Here is a 26,963-nt window from a genome sequence, read left to right as displayed (position 1 = left end):
AAACACACACACATACAAACAAACACACATCCACACAGATAAACAGACACAGAAGTGTGCAGACTCCAATCAAGAAGGCAAGTGATTTGCCCCTAGGCGTAGCTTCATTGTTTAATCATGGGCCAAGGTCAAAATGTACATCCTTACAACAATACATGTATGTGGCACAAAAGATGCCACAATTTGAAAACAAAACAAAAACAGGACAGACACACAAATAAAGACAGGAGCATGGTGAAATATTCTTTGTCCTACATAAAAAAAAGAAAGAAGAAGAAGAAGAAAGAAAACAAATTTCGAAAAAAAAACCCAGTTACATTGAAAATGGATAAAGCGGGATACTTATGACAAAATCTCAAATGTACTGGCTCACTACTTATCAATCTTGCATCCTCATTTTTCAATACTGACAAGCTCATCACATATCAAGCAAAAAAAGAAAAGAAGAAAAGTGGACTTTGAGCAATCAAATGATTGATTTCAGCACAGATTCAGAATATTGTTAGGACTTCCTTAAGAAGAGAGCTGACTGATTCGCCCACATGTGCGACCAATTGGAGTTCAACTTGTTTAACACTGAACAGGGAATGCCAGTAAAAAATAAAAGAGAGGGCCTAAAATACATCTACACGAATCTACGTTGTACTTGGTACATGAAAAAGCCTGAACTTTGAAACTGCCAGGGCCTGAATTCTGGCTTTGAACACGGTTATAACGAAATTCCAGTTACAACCAAGTAAAAATTCAAGCCGCAACATTATGCACTCTTTGTTTTTTATTGTTAAGTTGTTCGGTTATAACGAAATTTCGATATCATGACAGAAAACTGACATGAAGCTGAGTTTTTACTGAAATGCGTAAAAAGTTGTGAGTGTACTTTCTGGGGGTTCATGTGCCATCACTGATAGCAATGACGCTGCTTCTGACATCACATGGTATCTTTACACTAAAGTCATGGAAAGGAGTGTTAGTTTCTCCTTCACTGTCTGCAGTCTGGAGTCTATGAATACAAGCAAAACCAAAACTAAACAAAATGTAATAAATCACAATCTTTATCAGTGAACAACTGAACAAACAAAATGGGATTCCATTGGGTTCGAATCCCGATGCAACCCCATTTTCTTTACTCAATTTTTCACTTATGAATTATATTCATTTCTGGTCAGTTTCCTCTTGTTTGCATTAATCACAAACTTGTTACATATTCCCTCTATGTGGTGTCTTGAGGTCAAAGGTCATACTTATTTTGGTTACCTGTGCTAAATAATAAATAAAGCCCTCATTACGCTGTAGTTTGTGGCAACGACTGCACTCTCATCTCTGAATTTTGCTAATTACCCTTTTCCCCCTTCATGATCAGCACGCTTTAACATACAACTGTATTTCATTAAGGTAGGCCTACATGCTGGCGAACCCAGATAAATGTCAATGGTCATATTTTATTTCCTGATGTAACACACTTTTTTTTTTCCTTTTTGGAAGCGACAGGTCAGTATCCCAACAATATCTAACGTGCAAGAAATTAACATTAAGATTTTGTGCATGCGCTATAAATGCATGTATACCTGCTTCCACTGCAGAAGAGCAGACAGAGAAATTAAGCTTGGAGCTCATTCGCCAGTATGAAAGAAATTCTTCCCAGGCTTTCCCTGTTTGATTCCGTAATAAATCTCCTGGGATGATTCCCCGAGTGGCTAGCAGGAAAACGGTGCATACAAAAAAATATAAATACTGTATTTAGTATATGCCCTGATTATCAAGTGGTATTAATCACATTATCCAGACACTGAACTTGAAAATAAAATTTCAGGTTTGGAACATGAATGCATGCCAAAAAAAAATGCAAATGTATGTATATTGAGTTTTCAAATTTCTTGGGCACTTGGAAATCCCATGAGTTCATTTCTGATGAGCTCTACAAAGTAAAACAATTTATGGTTATCAGTTTGTGCAGTATAAAAAGCTCTAGGGAACTTGACTGAAACACACCTCAAGACAACAAACCTGGGTAAAAGTATTATCAAATTGCGACTTTGGTTTGCAAGGACGATGTTACAAAAGTGATTGTCTCTCTTCGGGTGTAGAAAAAGATATACATGTAGGTCTGGACTTGAGAGACTATCCCTACTAAAGCAGTGAATGATCTCCATCACTGCCGGAGACAAGAAGTTTGCATACATTGGCAATTGACAATGTGAAATTATTATCCCCGGTCCTGTTTCATAGAACTTGTTATCAGTGACAACTGCCACATTTCTGTGACAAATTTGCTCTAAGCCAATCAGATGCAAAGATTTCAGTAGCTTATAACAACTGTGACAACTTGTCACTGATAACAAGTTTTATGAAACGTGGCCCTGATTGGTTTAACGTAGCACATGGAGCATGCTTAAAGCTTTCAGGGCACTGAACATAGAAATTTCTGATATTTTGTGAAGGCACAATTTTTTTTCCCCACTCGGTAGTATCATGATATGAACCATCCAGTTGACATAGCCCGCTGTAAAGTTTTCTTTTCTATGAAACTTTGTCTCCTTGATTCATCTTGAGCTTGCATGATAACACATCACTGCATTTCTGTTTTAATAAAGTCAACTTCATATGAGTTACTGGTATATGTCCGTAGTGTCACTGACAGAGAAGTGTTCAGGAATTAAAGAGCTTGAAGTTTCTTTGGTCAGATTGGGTGACATGTTCTTACACCATATACAATATGTATGTGTTTCAGAATGACCTGCACAACATTGTTAACCCATCGAGGACGGGCTGATTTTGCTACAACAAGCATTTCCCATAGACCCCTGCCCGAGTATACTCGGGACTTGTCCTCAACAAATTAATGTACTACACTTTGCAGACTACAATGCCATTATGTGTATTTCACAGTAGTTTTAATTTACACAAATTTTGTGAGCAGACTGACATTCTCGAAGTAATGGCACAGTGAAATATTTCCTCATGAAACGCCTCCTGCGACACAATTACAATGTACAATGTTTAAATCGTCTCCAAGCTACAGTATTGCTAACTGTTCTTCTTAGAAAAGGACTCTGCCAATTACTCATCACACTGCGTGTGCTCTCCATAGTGATTGCAGTATTAACCCGTTGAGGATGGACTGATTTCGCTATAACACGCATTTCCCATAGGCCATAGGCACCTGCCCGAGTATACTCGGCACTCAACAGTTTAACAATCCCTAATGAAATTGTCTCATAAGTGCCAATTCATTAAAGGACAAGTTCACCTTCATATACATAAGGATTAAGAGAATGCAGCAATAATAGTAGAACACAACATTGAAAGTTTGAGGAAAATCGGACAACCCGTTCAAAAGTTATGAATTTTTGAAGTTTTTGTGCAGTAACCGCTGGATGAGAAGACTACTGCAGTGTACGATGTCACATGCGTACAACAATATAAGGAAAATATAAAGAGAATTTCACAAAATTTCATCTTTTGAAAAAAGTACACATTCCCTTGACTCGTTACCGACATATGTCATGGGTAATATTATTCCCCCTACCTTTAGAAAGAGGCAGGTCAAATGCTCTTTTGTTATGCGAAAAAAATGAAAATATGTTGAATTTTCTTTACATTTTCTTAATACTGTTGTACTCATATGACATCACAAGCTGTATTAGTCTCCTCGTCCAGCAGTTCCAACACAAAAATTTAAAAAATTCATAACTTTTGCATCGATTGTCCAATTTTCCTCAAACTTTCACTGATGTGTTCTACTAATATTGCTGCATTTTCTCAATCCTCATGTTTATGAAGGTGAACTTGTCCTTTAAGCAATATGCTCACAAAATAAACCATGCATACCGTGACTGAGTTTTACTACGAACATGAATAGTGGAAACCTCACTGAAGCTATTCTGAGTCAAAGATTATAAGTACAAATTTCATAAAAGCAATCCATAGACATAAGAAAAGACTACATAAGTTTGGCAAGCGGGAGATACCTACATGTATAGCTTTGCTAAACCATGCTAACTGTGTAGATTACTGTAACAACAAAGCGTACTGTTTACGCAGGCTCACAGATGTCAATTTCTCATGAAAAGATACAATACCTAACATGCCATTGTCCGTGCTTTCTATACGTAACCTTCATTTTGAGCTACAACAGTGCTATAATCTGTAATCAGAAATATTACAGCCATGAACAAAAGTTATTGTATTGGAAGATATTTCTGTATAAAATGGTTCTGTTTACTTCTGTACCACCGATTACATCCTATGCAAATTTCTAGTACATTCTTGATTGGTTTGACTGCAGAGTAGGCACAAAATCACAAGAAATGTCAGTTAAGAACACATACACAAAGAGTAAAAACATATATTTCTCCTTTCATGTTATTGTGAAAAAACACATTTTTGATTTTTGCATGTTTAGTTCTTTGTTTTAGTAATACACGTAGGGTTTGCATGTAGTATCTGTAGTCTGAAGAAAGCTACGTCCCGTCTACGTATATCCACGAAATTCTATTGTATTTGAGAATGTGAACAGTCTAACACAGCTTAGGCAGATTCTATGGGGCTTTTAAAAACAAAACAAAATCACTTGTAAGAGAGGGGCATAATTACCGCGCACAGTACAACATGTACATCAAACCCTACAGACATGAGGCTCAAGCATGGTGCATCTCAATATGAAGGAATAATTCTACGCTGCAGGAGATGGATCATGGCCCCTCTCAATGTCACTGCACATGGCCCCTCTCAATGTCACTGCAATGTTTTGATTCCTTAAAGTCTAGTCACTACATGTCAGACATTAGCATCTTGCAAACAATTATTAGTCAACCCAGGGTCTCATTTCAGGAAAGAGGCTTCGATAGTTATTCTTGCTAGAAATACATTACGCAACTTCTTACAGGAAACAGACAATCAGAAAGGGAGATTTTCTACTACAATGACACAATTCCACTGCAGCAAAGAGTTGTTAACAGAGCAACATTACAACTATGAAATAGTTAAGCCCTGACATTACAAGAATTTCCATTTCAAGAAGTATTATTCCTAGTTTCTATCCACTCTCTTTCTTGCTGCAAACTTTACAAACCTTGCCCACCACAAGCTGCTTGCATGCACTATTCTAAGCTTAACATTGTTTATAGGCTACAAGGGGTATTAGTTAGGCTATCTTTAATTTTTTAGCTATTTACACAATATATGCATAATGCTGGATTTAGGTTCAAATTTTATAGAGCAGGAGGCAACATAGACCAGTCAGATCATAATTGGGGACCTAAAAAACGCAATCATATAACATACAATCGGAATCTCAAGGCGGCACTTTTGTCACTGAAGGAACTGGAGGTAAAATACAATGTCAGGAAGGAAACAGAAGTGGCACACCAAGAATCTCAAGTTATAAATATCTTTTGATTCCACGTATCCTCCATATTCAAAGCGTGATGGTTTGTAAAGGGGGAGGGGCACAGGCAAAAAATTGAAGACAATTTTTCATTAGTTTTGTTTCATACGATACTAATTAAACAAAACATGATATGTAAGTGTAACATATGATAACACAGAAAAGAAGTGAGCACTTCCAGTAAGTTGAAAAACTAAGGCCTTGATACACACGCAAATTTCCAACCTGCCTGTCCACAGGCTCTCCCTGCAGCACTTAGAGAAACTGAACCGAAAAAACCTTCCCTGTCGTGCATTTTTGTTGCCATGGTAGACACTACATAGCTTCTGTGGTCGCTCTCTAACGTCAGCGAGCGATGGAAGCTGGAGTCGCAGATTGTCGTAAACGCTGAATTCCACTGGTGCTGGGCTCTGTCGCGGACAGTGTCGCTATCTATGTGCTTATCTAGCAATGTCCCTCTGTACAAGGAGCTCATCCTGCCATCTAGCAGTTCCTCCAACACTTCCGACGGTTGACACGCATTGATCCGAGCAATAAAATTCATCCTCCTACGAACAGCACGCAGCGTTGCATTTCCCCAGTTTTCCCCCTTCTATTCTCTCTTCACTTCCGTGTGGAACTTTGAATCATCAAGGCCAATCATCCGTGCGAGCTCGGCCGATAAATCATGGAAGCCTTCTGGTGATGAGAAAAAAAAAAATTATCCAGTGTCCTTTGGATGCGGCGCGGGACAACCTCCCATTCTCCTCTTGCCGAGACATGAGGCTGGTGAACAGCGCCCTCAACTACGGATCTATTGTTGTCGAGTGAGTGTCAATGATCACATCCGTTCTACAACATGCAAGTCAGTAATAACTGGTTCCTTCATGATGACATCAGCTGTTTCCTGTTTGGGGTGAAGGAAATAGTATGATACAAAGAGCCATGAGTCGTGTGAATCAACCTTCATAATGTTTATGCTATCACTCTACCAAATCAAAGGCTTGGGTAGGGGGCAATCTGCAAGGGATGGGGTTAATATGTTTGGAAGATACCATGAATTTATATTCCTTTATTGATTTGAGGAGAGGCATCCCCAACCCCAACCCCCCCCCCCCCCCCCCCCCCCCCCCCAAAAAAAAAAAAAAAAAAAAAAAGAAGAAAAATGAATGAAAGATAAAAACTAGACAGCATGTGGGTGATGATTAGACTACATTCAAGGCTACAGCTGTTCAAGCACTGGTGAGTCACAAATACTGCATCCTGTCACGATCATAAACAAAACAAAAAAAAAAAAAAAAAACAAATCTACAGTGCAGACATGAAACTGTGATGTCAATTCTATAAGAATTGGACTAATATCTTTTGCTTCATTCAAGAACTGCACAGAGTTACGAGGACCAGTTTGTCAAATTCTGTTCACTATATCTTCTAAACATTGTGCTAATGTAAATAATCTCGAACAGATTACATCGCAATACAGCAGTGCACATAATGTTACAGAAAAGGATGCAATATTCCTTCTCTCGCACCAGAAGTGCTGTAAAATAAATGTCAAATCCAGTTTTTTCTTTTTGCAGACAAGCAGTTGTGTTTGTTTTGTGAGGTACCCAAATGTCATGTTTACTCACATTTTATAACCCTCTGGTAATTGAAGTCATGTGGCTTAAAGGACAGTATAGTTCTGGCGGGTTGAGATTGGGCTTCAGGTTACCTACTGTCTTTTTTGTTTTGAGATAATGAGGAACCTCTTGTGAAATATGAAAGAGCATACAATTCTAAGAGGAATTCAAAGATTATTTGATAGAAGTTGGTTTTGAAATGGCCAAGGTATCAAAAACAAAGTGATCTTAATAAAAGATGGGACCCATGTTTTATTGGGATGGCTTTGTTTTACTTTGTTTGTGGATATCTCGGCCATTTGAAAACTGATTTTCATCAAATAAACTTTGAATTCCTCTCAGAACTGCATGCTCTCTTATAAATATTTTGTGAGTGGTTTCTTAATATCTCACAAAGTGTTACAAAAAAAAGCAGAATACCCCGTCTCAACCAAAACTATACCATCCCTTTACAGTATATGAAACTCAAAAAAGGAAAGTCAAGGTAGAGCAGTTTTTCGCCAACAGTCTAAACTAAAAAAAAAATAAGATAAAAAAATAAAGAAAAAAATGGCAAGTCCCATGAGTGATGGTAAGATCACAACCTCTGCAATGCTTGTTATGTGTGTAAGTATAATTAGTAACTGCTCTGCGCATTCTTATCTTTTATTTTTCATTTTTTTAAAACCCTAATCAGGCTGGGCTTTTTTGGCTATGCTATATCTGGGGGGGGGGGATTCCGCCCCCCCTTCAGATCTCGCCTATGGAACGCGTGATCGCGCCGAAAATCGGCACACGCGACGCCCGCGACGTATACTATCAAAATGTATGGTTGCTTTCTCCGAAAAATTTTTCTTATATTTTATATTAATTAGTTATTGTAATTTATGCATAAAATCAGTTTTGGGCTCTAAATCACTTATTAATGCTCTAATTAAGCTTATCTCTTTTTAAAAATGTTTCTTGTATCATTCTCCTGAGACATAGGATAAAAAAAAATTTGTATCGAAATTAATTTCTTATGTATTTGATTGTTTTTTGAATTTCTTATGTATTTCTTTGTTTTTCGACCTTTTGTTTTTGTTTGTTTTTTGGCCAAAACTTGTCACAGACATTTTTCGAAGCTTTATTATGCTAGAATAAATTAATTTCGTCCATTCTAAGTCAAGATATGAATTTTTATGTGAATTAATTGAAAAAACACAATTTGCATTGGATTTGTACACAAAATCACGTTTTGGAGCAATTTTGGGGTTGACAAATTTTTTTCGAACGGGCGTCGCGTCAAAAAGGTACGCGCGGGCGCAACAATTTTGGTCTCAAAAGTTGCGCGATACTTGAAAGAATAAAGTCATGAAACATCGCGGCGGGAGCTTATCGCGCTGCGAAGATATTGCGCGAAACGTCGAGGGGGGCGCGGATCCCCCCCCGCCTGATTAGGGTTAAGGGGGTTTGCTTTTTTCAGGTAAATTATTGGGATATTGTTTGCATCACAAATCATATTAAGAAGCTCCCTTTCCTTGCACCATTAACCCTAATCAGGCCGGGTTTTTTTGGCTATGCTAAGACCGGAGGGGGGCGGATTCCCCCCCGGCCCCTTTAGGGTTAAGCTAACTGAAAGAATTTTTTCTTTTTGGAAAACTAAAATCAACGAAAATACTGATTATCACTTATCTTCCACACTTCACTACTAGCAGGAATTCAAAATTATAGCTTTTGGTTGAATGAAGCTAGAGACAGTTATGCCTTCTTACAAAATAAGAATATTTTTGGCAAGTGTGCACACACATTACAATACTACACTACAAGTCAAAAACTAGTAATGTATTTCAAGTCAAATTAGTTTTAAAATATGATATGACCTCCACACACATTGAGTCACGAAGACTGAAAAAATTAACATCCCCCCAAACACACATGAAATAAAATCTCAAACACTGGTAGAAAGTACTGTATATGCCAAATATTTTGTGAGTCAGGTGCTATTCGCGAAATTAAAGACACATGAAAATATTGACTCTGACCTCGACGTGAATGTGACGTACACATACATTTCTCCGTTGAGAACATGACTCCATGATGGCGAACTTTAACCAATCATCAGGAAATCCCGATTCACGAAAATTTAGACTCATGAAATATATGGCGTATACAGTACTTGGATTTATAACCTCCAGAAGTCACATTCTTAGATGGTGTTTGGGACGATTCCACATGAGTGCTACCACACTTTGTAACAGTAACAGGGACCATGTCACATTACGAATGCTACCACAGTTTGTAATGGTGCTAGGGATAATGCCAAATGAATGCTACCTCATCTGGTAACAGCTTTTACACCCTTTGACTTTTGAAATGAACAAACTGTCTTGGAAGTTAGTGAAGAGTGAACTAATGGGGGGGGGGGAGGGTAAAGAGAAAGAAAGAATCAGAGTCAGAAATTGTGAGATTACACTATCAAACATATGTAAGGTATTGGAGATAAAGCTGAGGTTTAGGGTTACCTGCTCATGCTACGCCTGCTGTGCCAACTCTGCAGGCAGGGGGCTCTTCGGGTGCTTGTTCTCAAAATGCTGCTTGTAGGTCTTTGGGTCAGGCATCTGAGTCTGCAAGATGGAATAGATTATATCATTCAACATTCTCCGATCCGCACTTGACTTACATGTAGAACCTATCTTTGCCCAGATGAAAAGTGCTTGATTCAAAAGAATTAACTTTGCTGGCTTGCATAATGCATGTTTAAATGGACTTTACTAAACAAAACCCACTGAAGTATACAAACCCCAAAGAGGTTCCCGGTATATTCAGTATATTAATTATACTGGATTGCTTACTTGCCAAACTCGCAATACGCCATGTACAACTGCTCTATGAGTGCGCGGAAGGTTGCGCTATAGAAGCTTGCCCCTCATGGTGGACAGTGCTCCTGGCTGCCGTGCTAGTAGCCAACGAGCATCCAAAGAGCGCAGATTTGCAGTACGCCCGGTAAAATTGTGCTGTGAGCGCGCGGAGCTGTTCTCAAAATGCTGCCTGTAGGTCTTCGGGTCAGGAATCTGAGTCTGCAAAATGAAACAGATGATATAATTTCAAGTTCTCCTATTTTGCACTTGAGGTTCTGTAGATGCAGAAATTTTTGCGCGACATTACTTTTCGCGTATTCCTCGCTACTTCTGGCTGGCATGAATTCTAAAACCTGTATATCTAAATATCTTCACAATTTTCTCTACACGTTTTGAATGGGCCAACAATTGTGCAGCGCGAATTCACGAACCCGCGAATATGTTTCTGAGGTGCTCAGCGTGAAAAATTTATTGTGCGAAAATATCACCGTTTACAGTACAATGTAGCAACCTATCTTTGCCCACTTGGTAGAGACACATAGTGCTCGATTCTGAAGAATGAACTTTGCTGGCTGACATAATGCATGTTTACATTGACTGAACAAAACCCACTGAAGTATACAAACCCCAAAGAGGTTACATGTATATAAAGTAGGTATTAGACAGCTTGATACTTGCAATATACTATGTACAACTGCTCTGTGAGCGAGCGGAGTGTGGCGCTAAGCTTGGCGCTCATGGCAGTCGGTGCCCCTCGCCAGCATACCAGCAACAGGAGCAGCCATGGGGTACAGACTTGCAGTACGCCCTGTACAATTGTTCTGCTAGCGCGCAGTGAACACACACACGGAGCACGGTCCCTCCATTGCTAAGAAGGGCACTTCTATGTTATGTCTCCTTACGATCAAAACAATCTTACTTAGTCTGCCTGACATAGAGATAGCCTCTTTGAAAAATGCTTTTACGATTTCTGTTGTCACTCTCAAGATACAATGCATGCAAGGCCAATTGTTATCATGCCTATAAACTGTTCCAAATGGTTTACTCCAAAACTACTGTCTTTGTGAAAAATTCATTCTGGTACATCTGGTCATTGACAAATTTGCACTACAATGTATTTTGATGAAATGCATACACGTACATAGCCCGACCAGACGCTGTTACTACGCTATAGCGACGTACCATGTACAGCGACTGGGCTGTGTATAACACGTACACTGTATTACCATCACTTTTAACTACATATTTCTGTTCCTTTGCTTTACATTGCTTCATTTTGATACAATAATCAGAAGAGAATGCTGGGATTTTGTCATTTTAAAAGCTAAGCAAGATCTCAACCCTTGCAAACATTTTTGAACTGTTGATAGTGTTGTCTAATATTGATCACATAGGGCAGGGTTTGCTATCTTACCTTGCAGACTGTACACTGGAATATCAGAGCCTTTTTGGCGGCTACTTTGGAGTCAACAGCATTGCCCTTCTTCTTCTTCTCCGCCTCCTTCGCCCTCTTCTGCTGGGATTGGATCTTTTGCTGACCGCGCGCCATCGCTGTTTGTCGTTGTTGTTGTCAAATCTCAACTGAAAACAAAAAGTGAAGAAATTGAAGCAACAATATGTGTAAAGCCAAGGAGTGGAAACAAAATGTGTCACATGACCAATCGAAATAATATCCAGATTTTTTTTAAAAATTTTATTATTTTCTTTTACAGTTAGCTTGAAATTGTAATTTGTGTATTAATTAACTTTAATTACTGTGTGAGTGTGAGACTACATAAAAAATGTTAGTTGTGTCATTTCTCCTTAGTGGAAAGAGTTCCTTATGTCCCCCCCCCCCCCAAATTACTATTTTAATAGGCCCACTAAGAAAGGTTATGCCATTTTATGGAAAGACTTCCTTTGGAGACATAAATTTAGCATTTAGTTTATATTCAGTAAAAAAAAAAAAAAATGTAGAACCCTAATTTATTTGGGAGGTGCAAATTAGTGTGTGTGTGTGTGTGGGGGGGGGGGGGGGGGGGAGGGGACATAAGGAACTCTTTCCCTAAAGAGAAACTACTTAGGGCCTACTGCTTTAATACGCTTAAAAAAGTAAAATCTAATCTACAGCCAGTCCAAGCACTGCCAAGAAATGTCGATGACAATATGCGTGGTGTTGTACGAATAGCAGAGCAGTGTAGCCAGTGGCAGTATGTCACCTGATTTTGCTGATGTGCAATGATGAGTCAAGAGTCGAAAATTTCCAATATCTCTGATTCTGACACGACGTTTGATTTATGGAGACAGAAAATCGAGTGACACGTGGAGCAATTCAATGGTTGTCGACTGTCTACAACAAATGGTATGGCATGCCAATGGTATGATGCTCTCTTGAAAATCTAGTTGCAGACTTGCAGAGAATATTGTAGTATAAAATACGACGTGGGAGAACCAGCATCAGGGACGATACAGCAATCCAGTGCACACTTTTACATGCATGCACGTCTGGATCAGGATAGAATAGGGATTGCGACTAGATGCAGAAACAGCATGCAACACACATGTCATAATTACGTACGTTCACTTGTTCCGTAGTCCTTTGTACATCCCACACACACACACACACACACACTAACTACGTAGGTTGTGTTAATGATTGACACTAGCTGGCGCTATTACTATTTTTGTTACAGTGTTTTTCACACATTCACGAAAATTGTACTGACGACTCGTACGGTACTTATCACACACGTGTGTTGATTTCACACAAGGAGAAATAAAACCGAAAACATGGGAAAGGCAAAGAAAAATAGGAATAGACGCGGAGGAGACCCTGTTACATCAATTGGACCATTGGCAGACCAGATTGAATATGATGACAGTGTACGGGTATCACAGAGAAAGAAAGAGAGAAGGAAAACCGAACAAGACGACGCGGTAAGTTGTGCACTGTACTATTACATTACAGTCCCACCTGTTATATTCTGTGTGACAATGAACACACTCGACGTCTTCACCATTCATTGCTTGGCCTTGGGCATTAATATACCTTGAATTTACCTTGAAGTGCCACACCTCCATCTTCACGTAGATAGATTGCAAGTGTGGCAGGGTTTAGGGAGCTTTTTAGCCCATTAATAACCCAATTTAGACAATTTCATTTTGAAGGTGAGGAGTGTCTGTGACTGGATGACATCTTCTGGGAGTTTATTCCAGCTGTCTACCACTCGTTGGCTGTAGAAGTGTTTTCTTACGTCCAGTCTATAATGCATGCATGCTGTCATGATGTATGTCCATGCAGGGAGGTGGTCCACCTCCCTGGTCCATGCATCCATGCCTAACTATAATGCCATGCTGTACTTGTAATGCTTGCTAACCTCTTTCTTGATCTTCCAGCGACATGACAGATAAAGGCAATGAAATGCTTCATATGGTCGTGACTCGTGGAGTCGTGGTCATCCATTATTGTATTGATTTATCAATGTTTAAACTTATTTTAGTTGAAATTTTACTTAATTTAAATTTATGCCTATTAATAATGATATTATTATTGATTATGATATTTGATTAAATTACTATGGATATGCTGCTTGTTGAGATTGATTCACAGCGTGTAGCATTATGAATATTTTCTGTACGAGGTACCTGTGTAGTACTAGTAGGCATGTTTCCGGCTTGATTAAAATGTGTTTTTTGTTCAACTGTTTGTTTGTGAAGTTTGTCAAATATCCCCAATAATTCAGTTGGGTTTGCTTCTTTCATTTTGACATGCTCATCTAAATCACTCGCAACATCATTGTTAGCTCTGCTGAGCCATCTCAGGTTATCTCACAGAGTACCATATTTACCTTCCTTATGCCATGCAGTTTGTGGATGAGAAACTATCGAGGAAAATTCTGGAGCAAGCTAGGATACAGCAAGATGAACTGGAATTAGAGCATGGAGTGTCAAGGTAATCATCATTGTTCCCCTATTTAAAATGTTTCCTCTTCTCTCCTCTTTTATGTACACAATAAGAATAAAGTTTTTCTATATCATAGAGAAAAATCTGTATACTGTAAAAGCAGAAACTTTCATGTGCATTAGACTTATGCAAGAAAGTAAAATGAAGTGCACACAAAGGTATTTGTCTGCACTCTGCATAATAAATGCCAGTGGCAATTCATGAAAATTTTATGCCACAAATGCTTCTGGTTTTTAAAGTGATATAGGTCTGTCAAAGTTGCTAGGGTTCAAGAAGGAACTGATATCAATGGAAACTTTAAAGATGAGCAGAATTGTAATCCTAATCGTGTTCATTCGTATTGATTGTATGGTTCAGTATTTATGACATGAAAGAGTATAGTCTTATACTGACCATAATTCTTTTTCTTAGTCCTTCTTTGAGGAACCTTCTCTCACCTTAAAATATTTTCATGTTGCTTTTATGTGGATACAGTGGACTCCAGTTGCAAGAAATTCCTTGGGACTGACAGTTTTCTTCGATGGTTATATCAAAATTTTGTTACAACTGGACAAATACACAATATAAGAACATAGAGCTGATAATGTTGCGGCCTGAATTTTTACTTTGTTGTAACTGGAATTTCATTATGACTGGTTGTTATAACAGGAGTGTACTCTGTAGATTTTATACTATCAAAGGCAAAAGTGAAGGATGAGCTAGTCTTCTGTGAAGAATTTCTCCGCTTAGATTGTACCTTTAAATTATTTTTCATTATCGTTGATGTACCATGTAATTTGTATCAAACAATTGTCAGTATTTTGTATTCATCAAGTTTATCAATTCTTTTTCAAAAATCGTAGTGTTTGTACGAAAGAAAAATTTATGTGTTTATATATTAGGCTTGTCATGGAATTACAGAAATAAATAAATTTCAAAAAAATAAAAATAAAAGATCAGTACTAATCACTAACCTGTTGTTTCTATACTTCTACTTTAAAGGCTTGGCGCGACAAAGAAGCCTGCCCCAAGTCTTGGTCCAGCCCGCAATGAGGGGTCAGATGACGATGAGGAAGAGGAAGAGGAAGATGACCAGGAACTGGCTCATAGTCAGGGACAATTTTTTGACGAGATTGTGAGTTGGTGCATACATTGTATCTCTTCTTTCCTTAAGTTATTATTTCCCTCCCACACACTAAAACAGGTCCACAGCCACTGATGTACTGTAAGTAATATGTATTATTTAGCAGCATAAATTATAGTTGTTTGCTCTGAGCAGCTTACTGCTGGCAGAAAGTTTACATTGCTGCAATTCTAGGCTTGGCCAGGAGCATTTATTTCTGTTCAAACAGTTTTCGTGATTGCCACTGTTGCCAGTGTGATACCAGGGTAGCTCATAATGTTGAACCAAACATTCATGGCTACAATGTTACATGTTTGGCCTTCCTTGAACAGAAATACTCCTATGTTTTTATTCCTTCTCTCTCTCCCAACATGCAATTATCTCTCTCTCTCTCTCTCTCTCTCTCTCTCTCTCTCTCTCTCTCTCTATATATATATATATATATATGTATCTGTCTGAGTCTGTCTGTCTATCTAGATCTATCTATCTATCTATCTTTATCTCTCTCTTTCTCAATTTCTTTCTCTGTATATATCCATATAGGATCTATGCATCTATATCTACATTGTATCTTTCTGTATATTTATATCCAAATATGTATATATCTATCTATCATTACATATATCTATCTTTCTCTTTTCTTTCATGCAGGAGGTGGATGAGAAGGATGAGGAGGCCTTGCGACAGTTTATGACGCAGGACGCCCCCACGAGGCGGACGTTGGCGGACATCATCATGGAGAAACTCACAGAAAAGAAAACAGAAATAGCTTCACAGATGTCAGGTATGTGCCGTGCCATCATGGCCGACATCAATCTTTCTTCCGCCAAGGTGTTTTTATTGCAGCTGATCGACAAATTGTCCTACATCGACGTAAATAAGCACTGAATTGATCAGTGTTTTGCGTAGTAGCCATGAGTAAAAAAAAAAAATCATGGGCTCATGTACTCGAACAGGATTCGAAACTACGACCTCCTGATTTCCAAATAGGCCTCATCTCCACTAGACCACCAAGCTTCCATCTGACAGCAAGTGTTGGTTCTGTATAATCCTTACCAGCATGTGGCAGGTACTGCGTAATCATTCAAATGCATGAAATTCTTCCGTCGAGGTGTTTTCTTTTATTGCAATTGATTGGCAACAATTAACAAGGGACCAAACTTTTGAGAGTTCCCATTAATCGTCCTTCCCGAACTTTCAGCGTCTTTGCCAAGTCATGAATATTGTCTACAGTGAGGTGGAAAACAATGACATTGATGGAATTTGCACTGCATCTTTTTCATCCCTTCCATCCACTCTCCCCCTTAGAGAGAAAATGAAATCAACAAAATACCTGCAAGTATGCTGAAAATCATCCACTTGAGTATATAAAATACACTAATGACCTTTGCACCTGCTAATTCTAGCAAGAAAAAGTCTAATTTTAGTCATGGATGTCTCATTTGATCAAAGTTGTGAGAATTATTTAGTGCAAGGCAGGTGGCTGGAGTGGTGAAACCCCTTAATCTGCTTTGCTCTAGGTTTTTTTTTAACTGTGTTAAAAATGGGAGTATTCACTTTCTTTCTTTTTTATCTATGTACTACACTGTATATGTCATTGGGCCAGCGTGACTTTGTACCTGATCCCAAATTATAAGTGGCAGGACACATCACGTTCTCTCTTTATTGATGTTTTTGTTTTCTTTTTGTTTTTGTTTTTGTTTTTTCTACTTTCCCAAGTGTAGAATCTGGTGTCCCAACGCCACAGCATGATGATAGAGTAATCCAGGTGTACAAGGGGGTCGGTCAAATCCTGTCCAGGTACCGAAGTGGAAAACTGCCCAAGGCGTTCAAGATTCTTCCGGCCTTGAAGACATGGGAACAGGTTTGTTAAAATGTAACTTTAAACTTAAATCTTGAATTGGAATTTGTTCAAGATTGGAAATATGCAAATAAGTTATCTCTGAACATCAAAAACACAATTTATGGTGTTTAATAACATTAATCAGAAAAATCCCCTGCCTGGTCATATAGAAATTGATGATGTCAATTTGCAGCCAGCTGATTCAGTTTTTTTAGGTCTGTATATTGATGATTACCTCTCATGGAAATTGCACAATAATCATTTTGTGTAAATTGCTAGCAAGAAACGCAGGAATTCTCCAAGAACTGAAAGATATATTTCCCATTAACATTCTGCAAACACTGTACAGTACTTTTATAAGTTCATAAATGTATTATGGTGTCTTTTATAGGGTGGGGAAATTGTGCATCATTTCTTCTTGATAAGATTCTTCTTATCCAGAAACGTGCTGTGAGAATTGTTACCAAGAAGCCTTTCTTCGCTCGTACAAATAAATCATTTTCTTCAATGAAGTATTTAAGAAAAGTGATTTACTTTTGTGTAACGTTGGTATATTTATGTACAGATTTTCCACAGATAATCTCCCCAGTGTATTTTCAACCTTGTTAAAAAAACCCAAACAAAACGATGAAATTCATGTTTACCCTACCCCGCAAAGCTGTCTTATGCATTTGCCATTGATAAGAGCAGTTTTTGCTCCAAAAAAACAATGAAGTATCATGGTTCTAAAGTCTAGAATGATATTCCTAGTATTGTAATCATTAGTCATTCCCTTTCCACTTTCAAAAGCGTAATATCAAAATCTCTAGTTATTACCGTGAGCTTTGATTTTTCATTACAATGTTTCATTGAAATAACGTTTTGCTACTGTTGTGTTTGCTGTACATTTCCCATTGTATTATTCACATCTAATATTCTGTGGTAAAAAAAGAAAGCGAAGTGTTCATTATGTTTTTGTTGAAAAGTTAGAATAAATTTGAATGTAATATATATGTGTGTTATCTATGCAGTGCTTTGATCATGACATATTTTGAGCATTTGCATGACCTGTCCCCCACCCCCCCCAAAAAAAAAAGAATCTTATCTCATTTAATGTTGTGTCTTGCCTCTTTTGATCTCCAGCTTCTCTATGTGACAGAACCTGATAAATGGAGTGCTGCTGCCATGTACCAAGCAACCAGACTCTTCGCCAGCAATCTCAACGCCAAGATGGCACAAAGGTGAACATCGTCGGGCTGAATATAGTTATAAGCTTCTGTTTATTACTATTCTAGATTATTACCTCCGCCAAGCGAGGAGGTTATGTTTTCATTACCATTGGTTTGTTCGTTAGTTTTTCCGTGTGCAAAATAACTCAAAATGTTGTGAGCGGATTTGGATGAAACTTGTAGGAAAGGTTGAGAATGACAAAAAGGAACAGATGATTAAATTTTGGTAGTGATCTGGAAATTTTTATGGATTTCATGAAGGATTTTTGATATTTTGGCATGTAGGGTCAATGAACTTGGGAGTTCAAGCTGCACGTTTTTGAGGTTTTCATAGCCGCAATAAAGTGCGTGCTCTAGTTTCTGCTAAGGCGAGGCGCACCACGCAACTGAGGGCTTATGACGTGACAAAGGCTTCTATATTGAGAAAAAAACAGACATATTTCAGCATGCATATGTATGGGTGGAAATCACTGATCTCAATGGAAGAGCAAGATCATCGGTGGAAAGTAGCTGCTTGGCGGAGGTCTGCGCTCTCAGAGTGCTTTTCCAGTTATCTTATATTACATTATGAAACTTCCCCTTGCTGTCATACGATGAAAGGATGTAGAATCATGTTGGGCAAAAAGTAAATATACAGTCGACCTCGCATAAGTGGAATAATTGCTGAAGTTGAAGGTCTTTTCAAGATCTCTTTTCTATAATATTTTATTGATTTTAATCCATCATAAATCAAATTTTCTCTAAGTTGAAGTTATTTCTTCAGTCCAAATAGATTAGACTTAGGCAAGGTTGATTGTATATGTATTAGAGTACATATTTCACATACGAAAGCTTTATTATTATTATTTTTTTTTTTGCTTAATTGTCAGTGCAGGATCATGTAATTATGTTATATTCATAATCATATCATATGAGCTACTATTGAATGCTCACATGTGAAATCATGTATTAAAACTGTTTTATTCTGTCATAGATGTATAAACGGATAGAGGATACGTAGTTCGGCAGCCTCGCATGGAAGTGGATTTGTTTGAAGGGTATAAATTATATACTTTGTATATGTGACGAGGCATTACAAAACCAACAAAAAGTCGCACACACGGAATTTGTGTGAGGACTAAAAATAGGTGAACCAAATGGGTCAGTGCAGCCAATCTTGAGTTTTTCATATTTTCTGAAAGAGCAAGTCTTTTACATTATACACAAGTTTGGGATCATAAAACGAACAGGAAAGTCTGTTTCTAGCAGTTTTTCTGGAACACTTTTTGGTAGAACAATGTGATTAGGTGAGTCTTATAGAGTCCCCTTTTCATTTCTTGAAAACCCTGTCAGTACCCTTCATTTTCAACTCTAATAACTTGGGAAAGGATGATGCTACTGCTTTGAAAGTTGGCATTAATCATCTACAGAATGTGTTAATAAAGCATGCTCAATTTCAGCTTAATTTGATTATGTAAATCCCTTTATTGTTGCTCCAGAGGTTTACATCCTGTTTTTCACACTTTCCAGAATGCATGCTTTCTGTCCCAAATTAGGAAAGGTTAGGAGAGTCCGTTTGATTTGAGTTACACATCATTTTGAAGCTTAAAGTCTGCTCTTTCAGAAGCTGCTCTTAACTAAATATCCATGTCTGGCGACTTTTTGTTGGTTTTGTGATGCAGGGTCACATGCGTCCAAATGAAGTGAATACACAGTCCAAGAGTATGAAGAATGCATAAAGTTATAACTGGTACCAAGGAGGATGAAACTTTTCCTGAACTGGTAGCCATTGTATGCCATGGCATATTCCTGGCTACCTGATGAGTAACCATATTATTGTATGTTTCACAATATGATTCTTCTTTGTTATCCTTAGCAAATATTTATTTTCATCATTGATTTCCACAGATTCTACAACCTCATCCTGTTACCAAGGATACAGGATGACATCGCAGAATTCAAGAGATTAAACTTTCATTTATATATGGTGAGACGCTGGAAAACTCCTGCATGTTTTTTTTTTAATGATTTATATGAATGAATGAGTATCTAGGGTTCTATAGACAGCAGTATTAGCGTGATGGTGAAAATGTGTTCCTCGCATTGTTGTCTTTGATGCAAAAAGTTGAGGAAAAGATTCAGGTCTCAGGTCCTCATGACTTGCTCAGTTTTTAAGATATATTGGCTACAGTTGATGAATATTTTAAATGAACAATAAGGCAATGGAGCTAAGAGCTGAAACCAGGTTTGACATAAGTTTTGCATTTACTGCTCGTTTGCTTACCATATCAACGCTGACTAGTCGATCCAGAGAGGCTTCAATTAGGGACTCCCTTTTTAATACCTTTTAAATTTCTGTGTGCTTTTGAATTCCACAGAATAAGTTTATTCATTGCTGGAACATATGGGGGGGGGGGGGGGGGAGAAAGGGGAGGGGGGGTTCAAAAAGCTATTCTTAAAGTTACGAACGACTTAAGAACGACTGTTGATCAGTTCTTGTGTTGAATTATTGAAATTATGATGAGTATTGAACGTGTTCCAGTCATTCTTAAGTCGTTTGTAACAGTTTTATGAAACACCCCCAGGTCAATTACAGAATGTAGTATTAATACTGGAAAAGTGGATATTTTTTCATGAGCAATTTTTCATGCTCTGATGGGTGCGACAAATTTTGTGTGCTTTTAGATTCCGCAGAATAAGTTCATTTGTTGCTGGAACATATGGCATGCATGAATATTTGCATGCTTTTATTTTTCAGCTAGCTTCTGTTTTCACGATATGTGCAAAATTTCCACAAAGCGAAAATGTCCACTTTTACAGTATATCAATGTGGGGCTGTTTCATCCAAAATTTGCACCTTTCTCATTTTTGTCTGATGAAAACTATTCATTAGAAATTAGACAGTAAGTAGTTTTCCAAGGAATTGTCTTCAAAGCATAAGTGACACAAATAAATTTTAGCAATTGAAATAATTACCAAGACTTAAAACTTCACAAGACCTATCTTTCTCTCTCCTCCCCCCTTTCTAAAAAAATAAAATAAAATAAAAACTCCCAAAATAAACCAAAACAGAACATAAGTATCATTACAGAATACATAGGGCCAAGAAGCACTATTTATCACAATAATAGTATTTTACACATATGTGACCCGCTACAACAAAAGGATCCGAAAATCGCTGACGGCTTAGCCTAGAAAATAGTGTTGAAGTCAGATCACCAAATTCGGTCAAAACCATCGAATTTCTGTTGTCGGCATAATGTTGTAGTCTAATGTTTTGTTAGTCATCAGCCGAAATTTTGAAGCTAAATGATCAAAGGAAAGGCAAGAATTTAGCATTCTCCTTGACCATGAGTTTTCGCATTTCAGCGGAACAGAAATGTGTCTGAAGATTTGGATTCAGCACTGCAGAGAGACTCTGCTCCTAGCAATTAGGGTGTTGTCTTATTGGTCAGTGTGTGGTATCCTGGTTACTGATTCATCGTGCATAGACCACTGGTGCTAAGCTTGAATGAACACTGCGGAGGTTGCTCTGAGCAGACCTTCTATTTTCAAGAGGTGAAAGCTGTCTTTAATACCTCCCTTTGATCACGATTGCGTCGGAAAGAAAACTTTAAAGGTGGTTTTCTCGAAATGCTAATTTCCTAGACCACTTAACATGGTCTCATAAAATCATCAATATCTCCACAACTAAGTACTTTTATGAGTTGTATATGAAATTAAAGCAGAGGAGTGAGGGAATAATGTCATGTCATTTTCAGAAAATCTACCTCCCTCGACTTTCGGATCCTTTTGTTGTAGCGGGTCACTTATGTAGAGTCTGAAAGGATGTAAACCATGAGATTTGTGTCTTCATTGAACATTCTCTTTTCCAGGCGCTAAAGAAGGCACTCTTCAAACCAGCGGCATTCTTCAAGGGAATCCTCATCCCCTTATGTGAGGTGAGAGTTTTTATCCTCTGCCAAGATAGTTGTGGTTGGGTAAAAAAAGAAAAAGGAATGCATTCTTGAGAAATTGAGAGTCCAAATTTAGAAGGCAGAAAAATTAAAGGAAACAGAGAGAAAACTGTTCCTCTGTGAGGTGAGAGTTTTTTTATCCTCTGCCAAGATGGTTGGGCTTGGTTAAAAAAAAGGAAAGAAAAAAAGGAATGCATTCTTGAGAAATTGAGAGTCCAAATGTAATGTCGGTAGAATTTTCATAGAGGAGTGTAAATAAGGTATTTTTATGTGATTAAGATACTGTACCACTTTTAACCATCTCTCCACCACGTAAAAGTAAGTTTTCTATGCCCGAAACATTGGACTGTGTGTACAATATTACAGAATTATTTGTGCCTGTTGGTACTCGTAACACACATAGGTTTATAATACTACTGAGCAGTATGCCTTCACTTCATAATGCTGCACAGATTTGTATGATTGGGACTGTGAGGTTGTGTTGAATGCCTGTCACTGATCTTGTAGATAGCCTTGGACTGCAACAAAATTTGTTTACAAAAGAACAACTCCACGACCCTTACCAGGACTTGCAAATGGTGCATCGCAAACTTCCGACAGCTAGGCATCCTACCACGAGAGATCCAAGTATTAAAGGGGTCATCCCACAAGAACGACACCCACGAGTCATGCAGCCCATGAGTTTTATGTTGAAAACAGGTTCATGAGTCATACAGCTCACGATTCATACAGTCCATGAGTTCGACACTAAGCAAATAAAGCCCATGAGTTCAACACAAGGTAAAAACAGCCCACGAGTTCGACAGATACAACACAGGGCTTAACGTGTCGGTGGGCCTTGTTAGCTTAATGTCAAACTCATGGGCTGTATGACTCATGAGGCGTATAACTCATGGGCTGTATGACTCGTTGGTGTTGGTCTTGTGACATGCACCTGTATTAAACAGCTGTTGTTTTTGTTCACGTTACTCCAGTCTGGCACGTGCACGCTTCGCGAGGCCGTGATCGTCGGAAGTGTCCTTGCCAAGACAACGATTCCCGTCCTACACTCTGCGGCAGCCATGCTAAAGGTTGCCGAGATGGACTATAGCGGAGTGAACAGCATCTTCCTGCGCATCCTCATCGACAAGAAGTACGCCCTTCCCTTCAGGGTCATCGACGCACTCGTGTACCACTTCCTCAGGTCAGTGCACAGGATTGTGGGAAGGTTGGGTTATTGAACTCCACTGCACTCTTGTTGTAACAAAGTTTCATTGCTACAAATCAAAAACTCAGGTCCCAGGATTATTATCTTTAATTTCATTTATTGTATTTGTTCGCTTAAAGCAAACTTGTGATACAATGAAAGAAAACTTGCTGCTCCCAAGAACTTTGTTATAAAAGGAGTCGCCTTTTTTGCCCTCAACACATACAGCTCTCCATCAGTTAAAATTCTTATCAGAGTGCAAGCCCTGCCATAATGGATTTTAATCATGTGGCATCATTTCATCAAAAAAATCTTCCTGTTTTGGTGAGATTTTCCTCACAAGCGTGTGTGGAATGGGAACAGTTTCTTTGTGTGTGTGTGTGTGTATGTATGTGTGTGTCAGTAGTATTTCTATGCTTAGGCGAGTAAGATGTGGTTTTGATTCAACGGATCAAAGATATGGAATAGAATTACAGTACATATGACAAGCAAGAAATTTGTGTGCTTTTGTTTTTGCGCACTAGTTTCATGTCATGCATAAGGTGCAAGAATTTTCACTGTCACTATAATGATGAGAATATCCTACCCTGAGGATATGATTCGGCACGCCATACACTGGGTACCATTGTAACCCGTTGTGTAGCGCCATCTCTTGTCCATTATCATACAGTTGTGCAATGTTGTCATGGCGATTTTTTTTCTCATCATCAGTGCCGGCACAAATAGGTGCAGCGATAACGATGCAAATGCCAATATTCCTTCCATGTCAACTTTTAAACAGTGAAGATTTCAACAGAGCATGTAAATGAGAGAAAAAAAATCTTATTATTTGCAGGCATTTATTGTTGCATAATCACAGACAAGAAAACATTTTTGTGCAAAATAATACTAAAAAATATTTTACACATATTTGGTAACCTAGGGTACAATGCTGACAAAAAATAAATAATTCAACAGAATGATGAATTTTCATTTGGTACCCCAGGGTACCAAATATTGCATCATATAAAGGCACTTTTTGATATGCTTGCAATCATGATTCAGGTTTGTTCAGGACAAACGGAATCTCCCTGTCCTCTGGCACCAAGCTCTCCTGGCCTTCGCCCAGCGATACAAGGAAGACATCTCGTCAGAGCAGAAGGAGGCCCTCATGGAGCTGCTCAGAGCGCATATCCACCCGACGATCACGCCGGAAGTCCGGCGCGAGCTCCTCAACTCGAAGTCGCGGGACTGCGAGGAACCGATGGGCACCGATTAGATGAAAGGAACTATCGATCTACTAGACTTTGGTGACGTTGAATTCTCCTTAATGTCAAGAGGAACTGTCAGCATCTCTTTTGAAGACATATCCAGATTTTCGTGCCTCATCACTTTGTTCAAAAGTGATAGAGGGCAGCAGGATGTACATGCTCATGCCAGAGGAGGCTCTTTCCTTCATTCGAAATCCGCAGGCCTAGTTGCAATGTTCTCCTTGCAAGGCTCAACACCATCAATCATCAGAGTGCCGCTAATGCTTCACGATTTTTATGAACACCTCATCTGCATCCCAGAATTGACCGAGGGAAACACTTTTTACTCAAGGTTGCAAGGAAACTTTACTGTATCTAATATTTTTCTTCAACCGAAATAATTGTATGATTTTTTAGGTGTCTTTTTTCCTGAACTTGGAGTTAGCATCCACATATATTTGTGCTTTCCCCATTTTTAAACAACTATTTATACAGTCAACCTTGCTTAAGGCGAACGTGCATAGGTCAAATAATCGCTTAAGTTGGAGGTCTTTTCAAGTCCTCTCCTCGTTGTATGCTGTTGGTTTTAATCTCTCATAAGTCAAATTTTCTCTTACTCGAAGTTATATCTTCAGTCCAAAGAGATTCAGATTAGGCAAGGTTGACTTTTTTGTTGCCTTCAAAAATCCTTTTCCCTGTGAACTACCACGATTTTGGTCAGCAGAGTTTTACAGGCAGTCTTGTTACAGTGTACTTATTTCAGAGGGCTGTTTAGATCTGCCAAGTCTCTCTGAGTATGCAGGGAAGTGTCATGAATGACTGATAATTTCTTCATATCCTCAATAAAGAATGTAAAACCACCATTATTCTGCTAAAAAAAAACTACAACTAGCTTTTGGGAAATGTTCTACTTCAGAGTTGGTAGAAGTATTGTCATGTTATGATGCTTGGTATGACAGTTATACTATCTTTACTGTCATCATCCTTGGTTTAACATCAAAGTGGAATGCATCACATCTGTGAAATGTTAGAGCAGCACAAAATTGATGTTAAAAAGATGACACTTTATTATTTTTTGTGAATAATGTCATTTGTCCACACATACTAGCCAAAGCAGTGTGTTTACAGTCAGAGAAATAAAGAACACACAGAAAATTTCCACATTGACAGTCTCTTTTTCTTTTTCTTCTTCTGCTTCTTTTTTCTTCTTTTTTTTTCATTGATTGATCAGTTTGTCACTCTTGAATATGTATGAAGACGTAATTATCAGTGACTGTTAAGTAATGTACATGTATATTGGTACACTGTAATATAAAACTTATACTTCAACAAATGAATAGATCCCACTTTCATCTTTGTAAATTATGCACTCTGTCCAGCAGAATTGACATACTTTTGTTTGTATTTGCACATGCTTGTTTACTTGTGTGTGTGTGTGTGTGTTTATGCCCTTAAGTTGTGTATCTTGAAGAGAGCATTTACCGATTTTGGGCCTTCATACAAAAAAAATAAAGAAAATTACTGACTATGCATGAACTTTCACACTCTTTTTCTTCAGAGTATTATATGGACACTCTTGTCTAATTATTGAAGTGCAATTTCATGTCATATTTTGAAACACCTGATGGCATTAAAAAACTAACAACAACAATGGAATCTTAAGTTTTGAAATAAATTGAAATTACAGGAAGTGTTGAAGGATTACATGTTGTGACAGTCATATAGGTGAAAATGACACGATGCAAATTAGAGGTTGGATTATGTCATCACCTTCACAAGTCCACCAATGAACAACACAGTTTTGTTTTGTTTTTGCTATAAAATCAGAAAAAAAAACACATTATCGTGAGCATCTAGTACACTTATATATTATGTTAGCGGTGGTGACTTAAATAGGAAAAGGGGCCTAACTGTTACATCGTAAACCACTACTAAACATGACTATTTTTTTCCTTTTATGATGTCACAATGCACAAGAATACTGAACAATAAGAGATATGTGAGGCTATGACATCATCATCTGGGTCCCGTTTCATAAAAGATGATAGGATGGCAACTCCTGCTGGAATGGCAACTTCCAGTAGCAATAGCCAATCAGGAAGCTGGATTCTTGTCATTACACTGACAATTGCCATTCCAGCAAGAGTTGCTATCATATCAACGTTTTATGAAATGGGGCCCTGATCTACTTTGCATTATTCATATTTAAGTGGTAGCTCTGAAAACTATCATGTATCATTCTGTTATGTGAATGCATAATTATGTTTAACAAGATTAGATAAATTTCATGTACAATGTAAAAGATCTGTGTGTGTGTATATGTACATATATATACATATATATACCTGTATATATTTATTTGTATATATATATATATATATATATATATATATATATATATATATATGGGCAAATTGAAGCGGAAGTACTGTGGGTCATATTAAGTTATATGTATGTAGTTGATAAATTGACTATTCCTTAGTAAGCCACAAACTATATACTTGTGTCAACGATGATCAAATTACATGACAGTAACAACTGCAGAGATAACGCATCAGAAGCGGTTTTCCACGATTCGATGTCTCTCTTTTACTGTTTTCTTTAATATCATTGCCACCCTGACGGTAACTGCAATTTCCTGAGCAGCAGCCACAGCATTGTAATCATCTTGACAATTATTCCAAATCTGAAATAAAGACATGAATGCATTC

General features: G+C 38.0%; 2 protein-coding genes across 2 annotated transcripts; one reads left to right on the top strand and one right to left on the bottom strand.

Moving 5' to 3' along the window:
• Nucleotides 1-5,981: 5,981 nt before the first annotated feature.
• LOC139742605 (zinc finger protein 706-like) lies at nucleotides 5,982-12,266 on the bottom strand. Its single transcript, XM_071653132.1, has 4 exons — nucleotides 12,005-12,266; nucleotides 11,221-11,387; nucleotides 9,471-9,572; nucleotides 5,982-6,272 (listed from the first exon to the last, which is right to left on the bottom strand). Exons 2-3 carry the CDS (start codon nucleotides 11,353-11,355, stop codon nucleotides 9,480-9,482), a joined length of 228 nt encoding a protein of 75 aa, XP_071509233.1. The 5' UTR covers nucleotides 11,356-11,387; nucleotides 12,005-12,266; the 3' UTR covers nucleotides 5,982-6,272; nucleotides 9,471-9,479.
• A 274-nt stretch (nucleotides 12,267-12,540) lies between these two features.
• On the top strand, nucleotides 12,541-24,281 carry LOC139742604 (bystin-like). The gene is made up of 10 exons (XM_071653131.1): nucleotides 12,541-12,722; nucleotides 13,652-13,737; nucleotides 14,731-14,863; nucleotides 15,503-15,635; nucleotides 16,576-16,715; nucleotides 17,817-17,914; nucleotides 19,790-19,868; nucleotides 21,757-21,822; nucleotides 22,812-23,020; nucleotides 24,068-24,281. The coding sequence occupies exons 1-10, from the start codon at nucleotides 12,576-12,578 to the stop codon at nucleotides 24,279-24,281; spliced, it is 1,305 nt and encodes a 434-aa protein (XP_071509232.1). The 5' UTR covers nucleotides 12,541-12,575.
• Nucleotides 24,282-26,963: the final 2,682 nt, after the last annotated feature.

This window comes from Diadema antillarum, unplaced genomic scaffold (assembly GCF_040938485.1).
Source record: "Diadema antillarum isolate AM-2024a unplaced genomic scaffold, OU_Dant_1.0 seq00001007_RagTag, whole genome shotgun sequence".
Taxonomy (NCBI): Eukaryota; Metazoa; Echinodermata; class Echinoidea; order Diadematoida; family Diadematidae; genus Diadema; species Diadema antillarum.
Note: the sequence above shows the minus strand (reverse complement) of the source record. Positions and strands in the feature narration are given on the sequence as shown.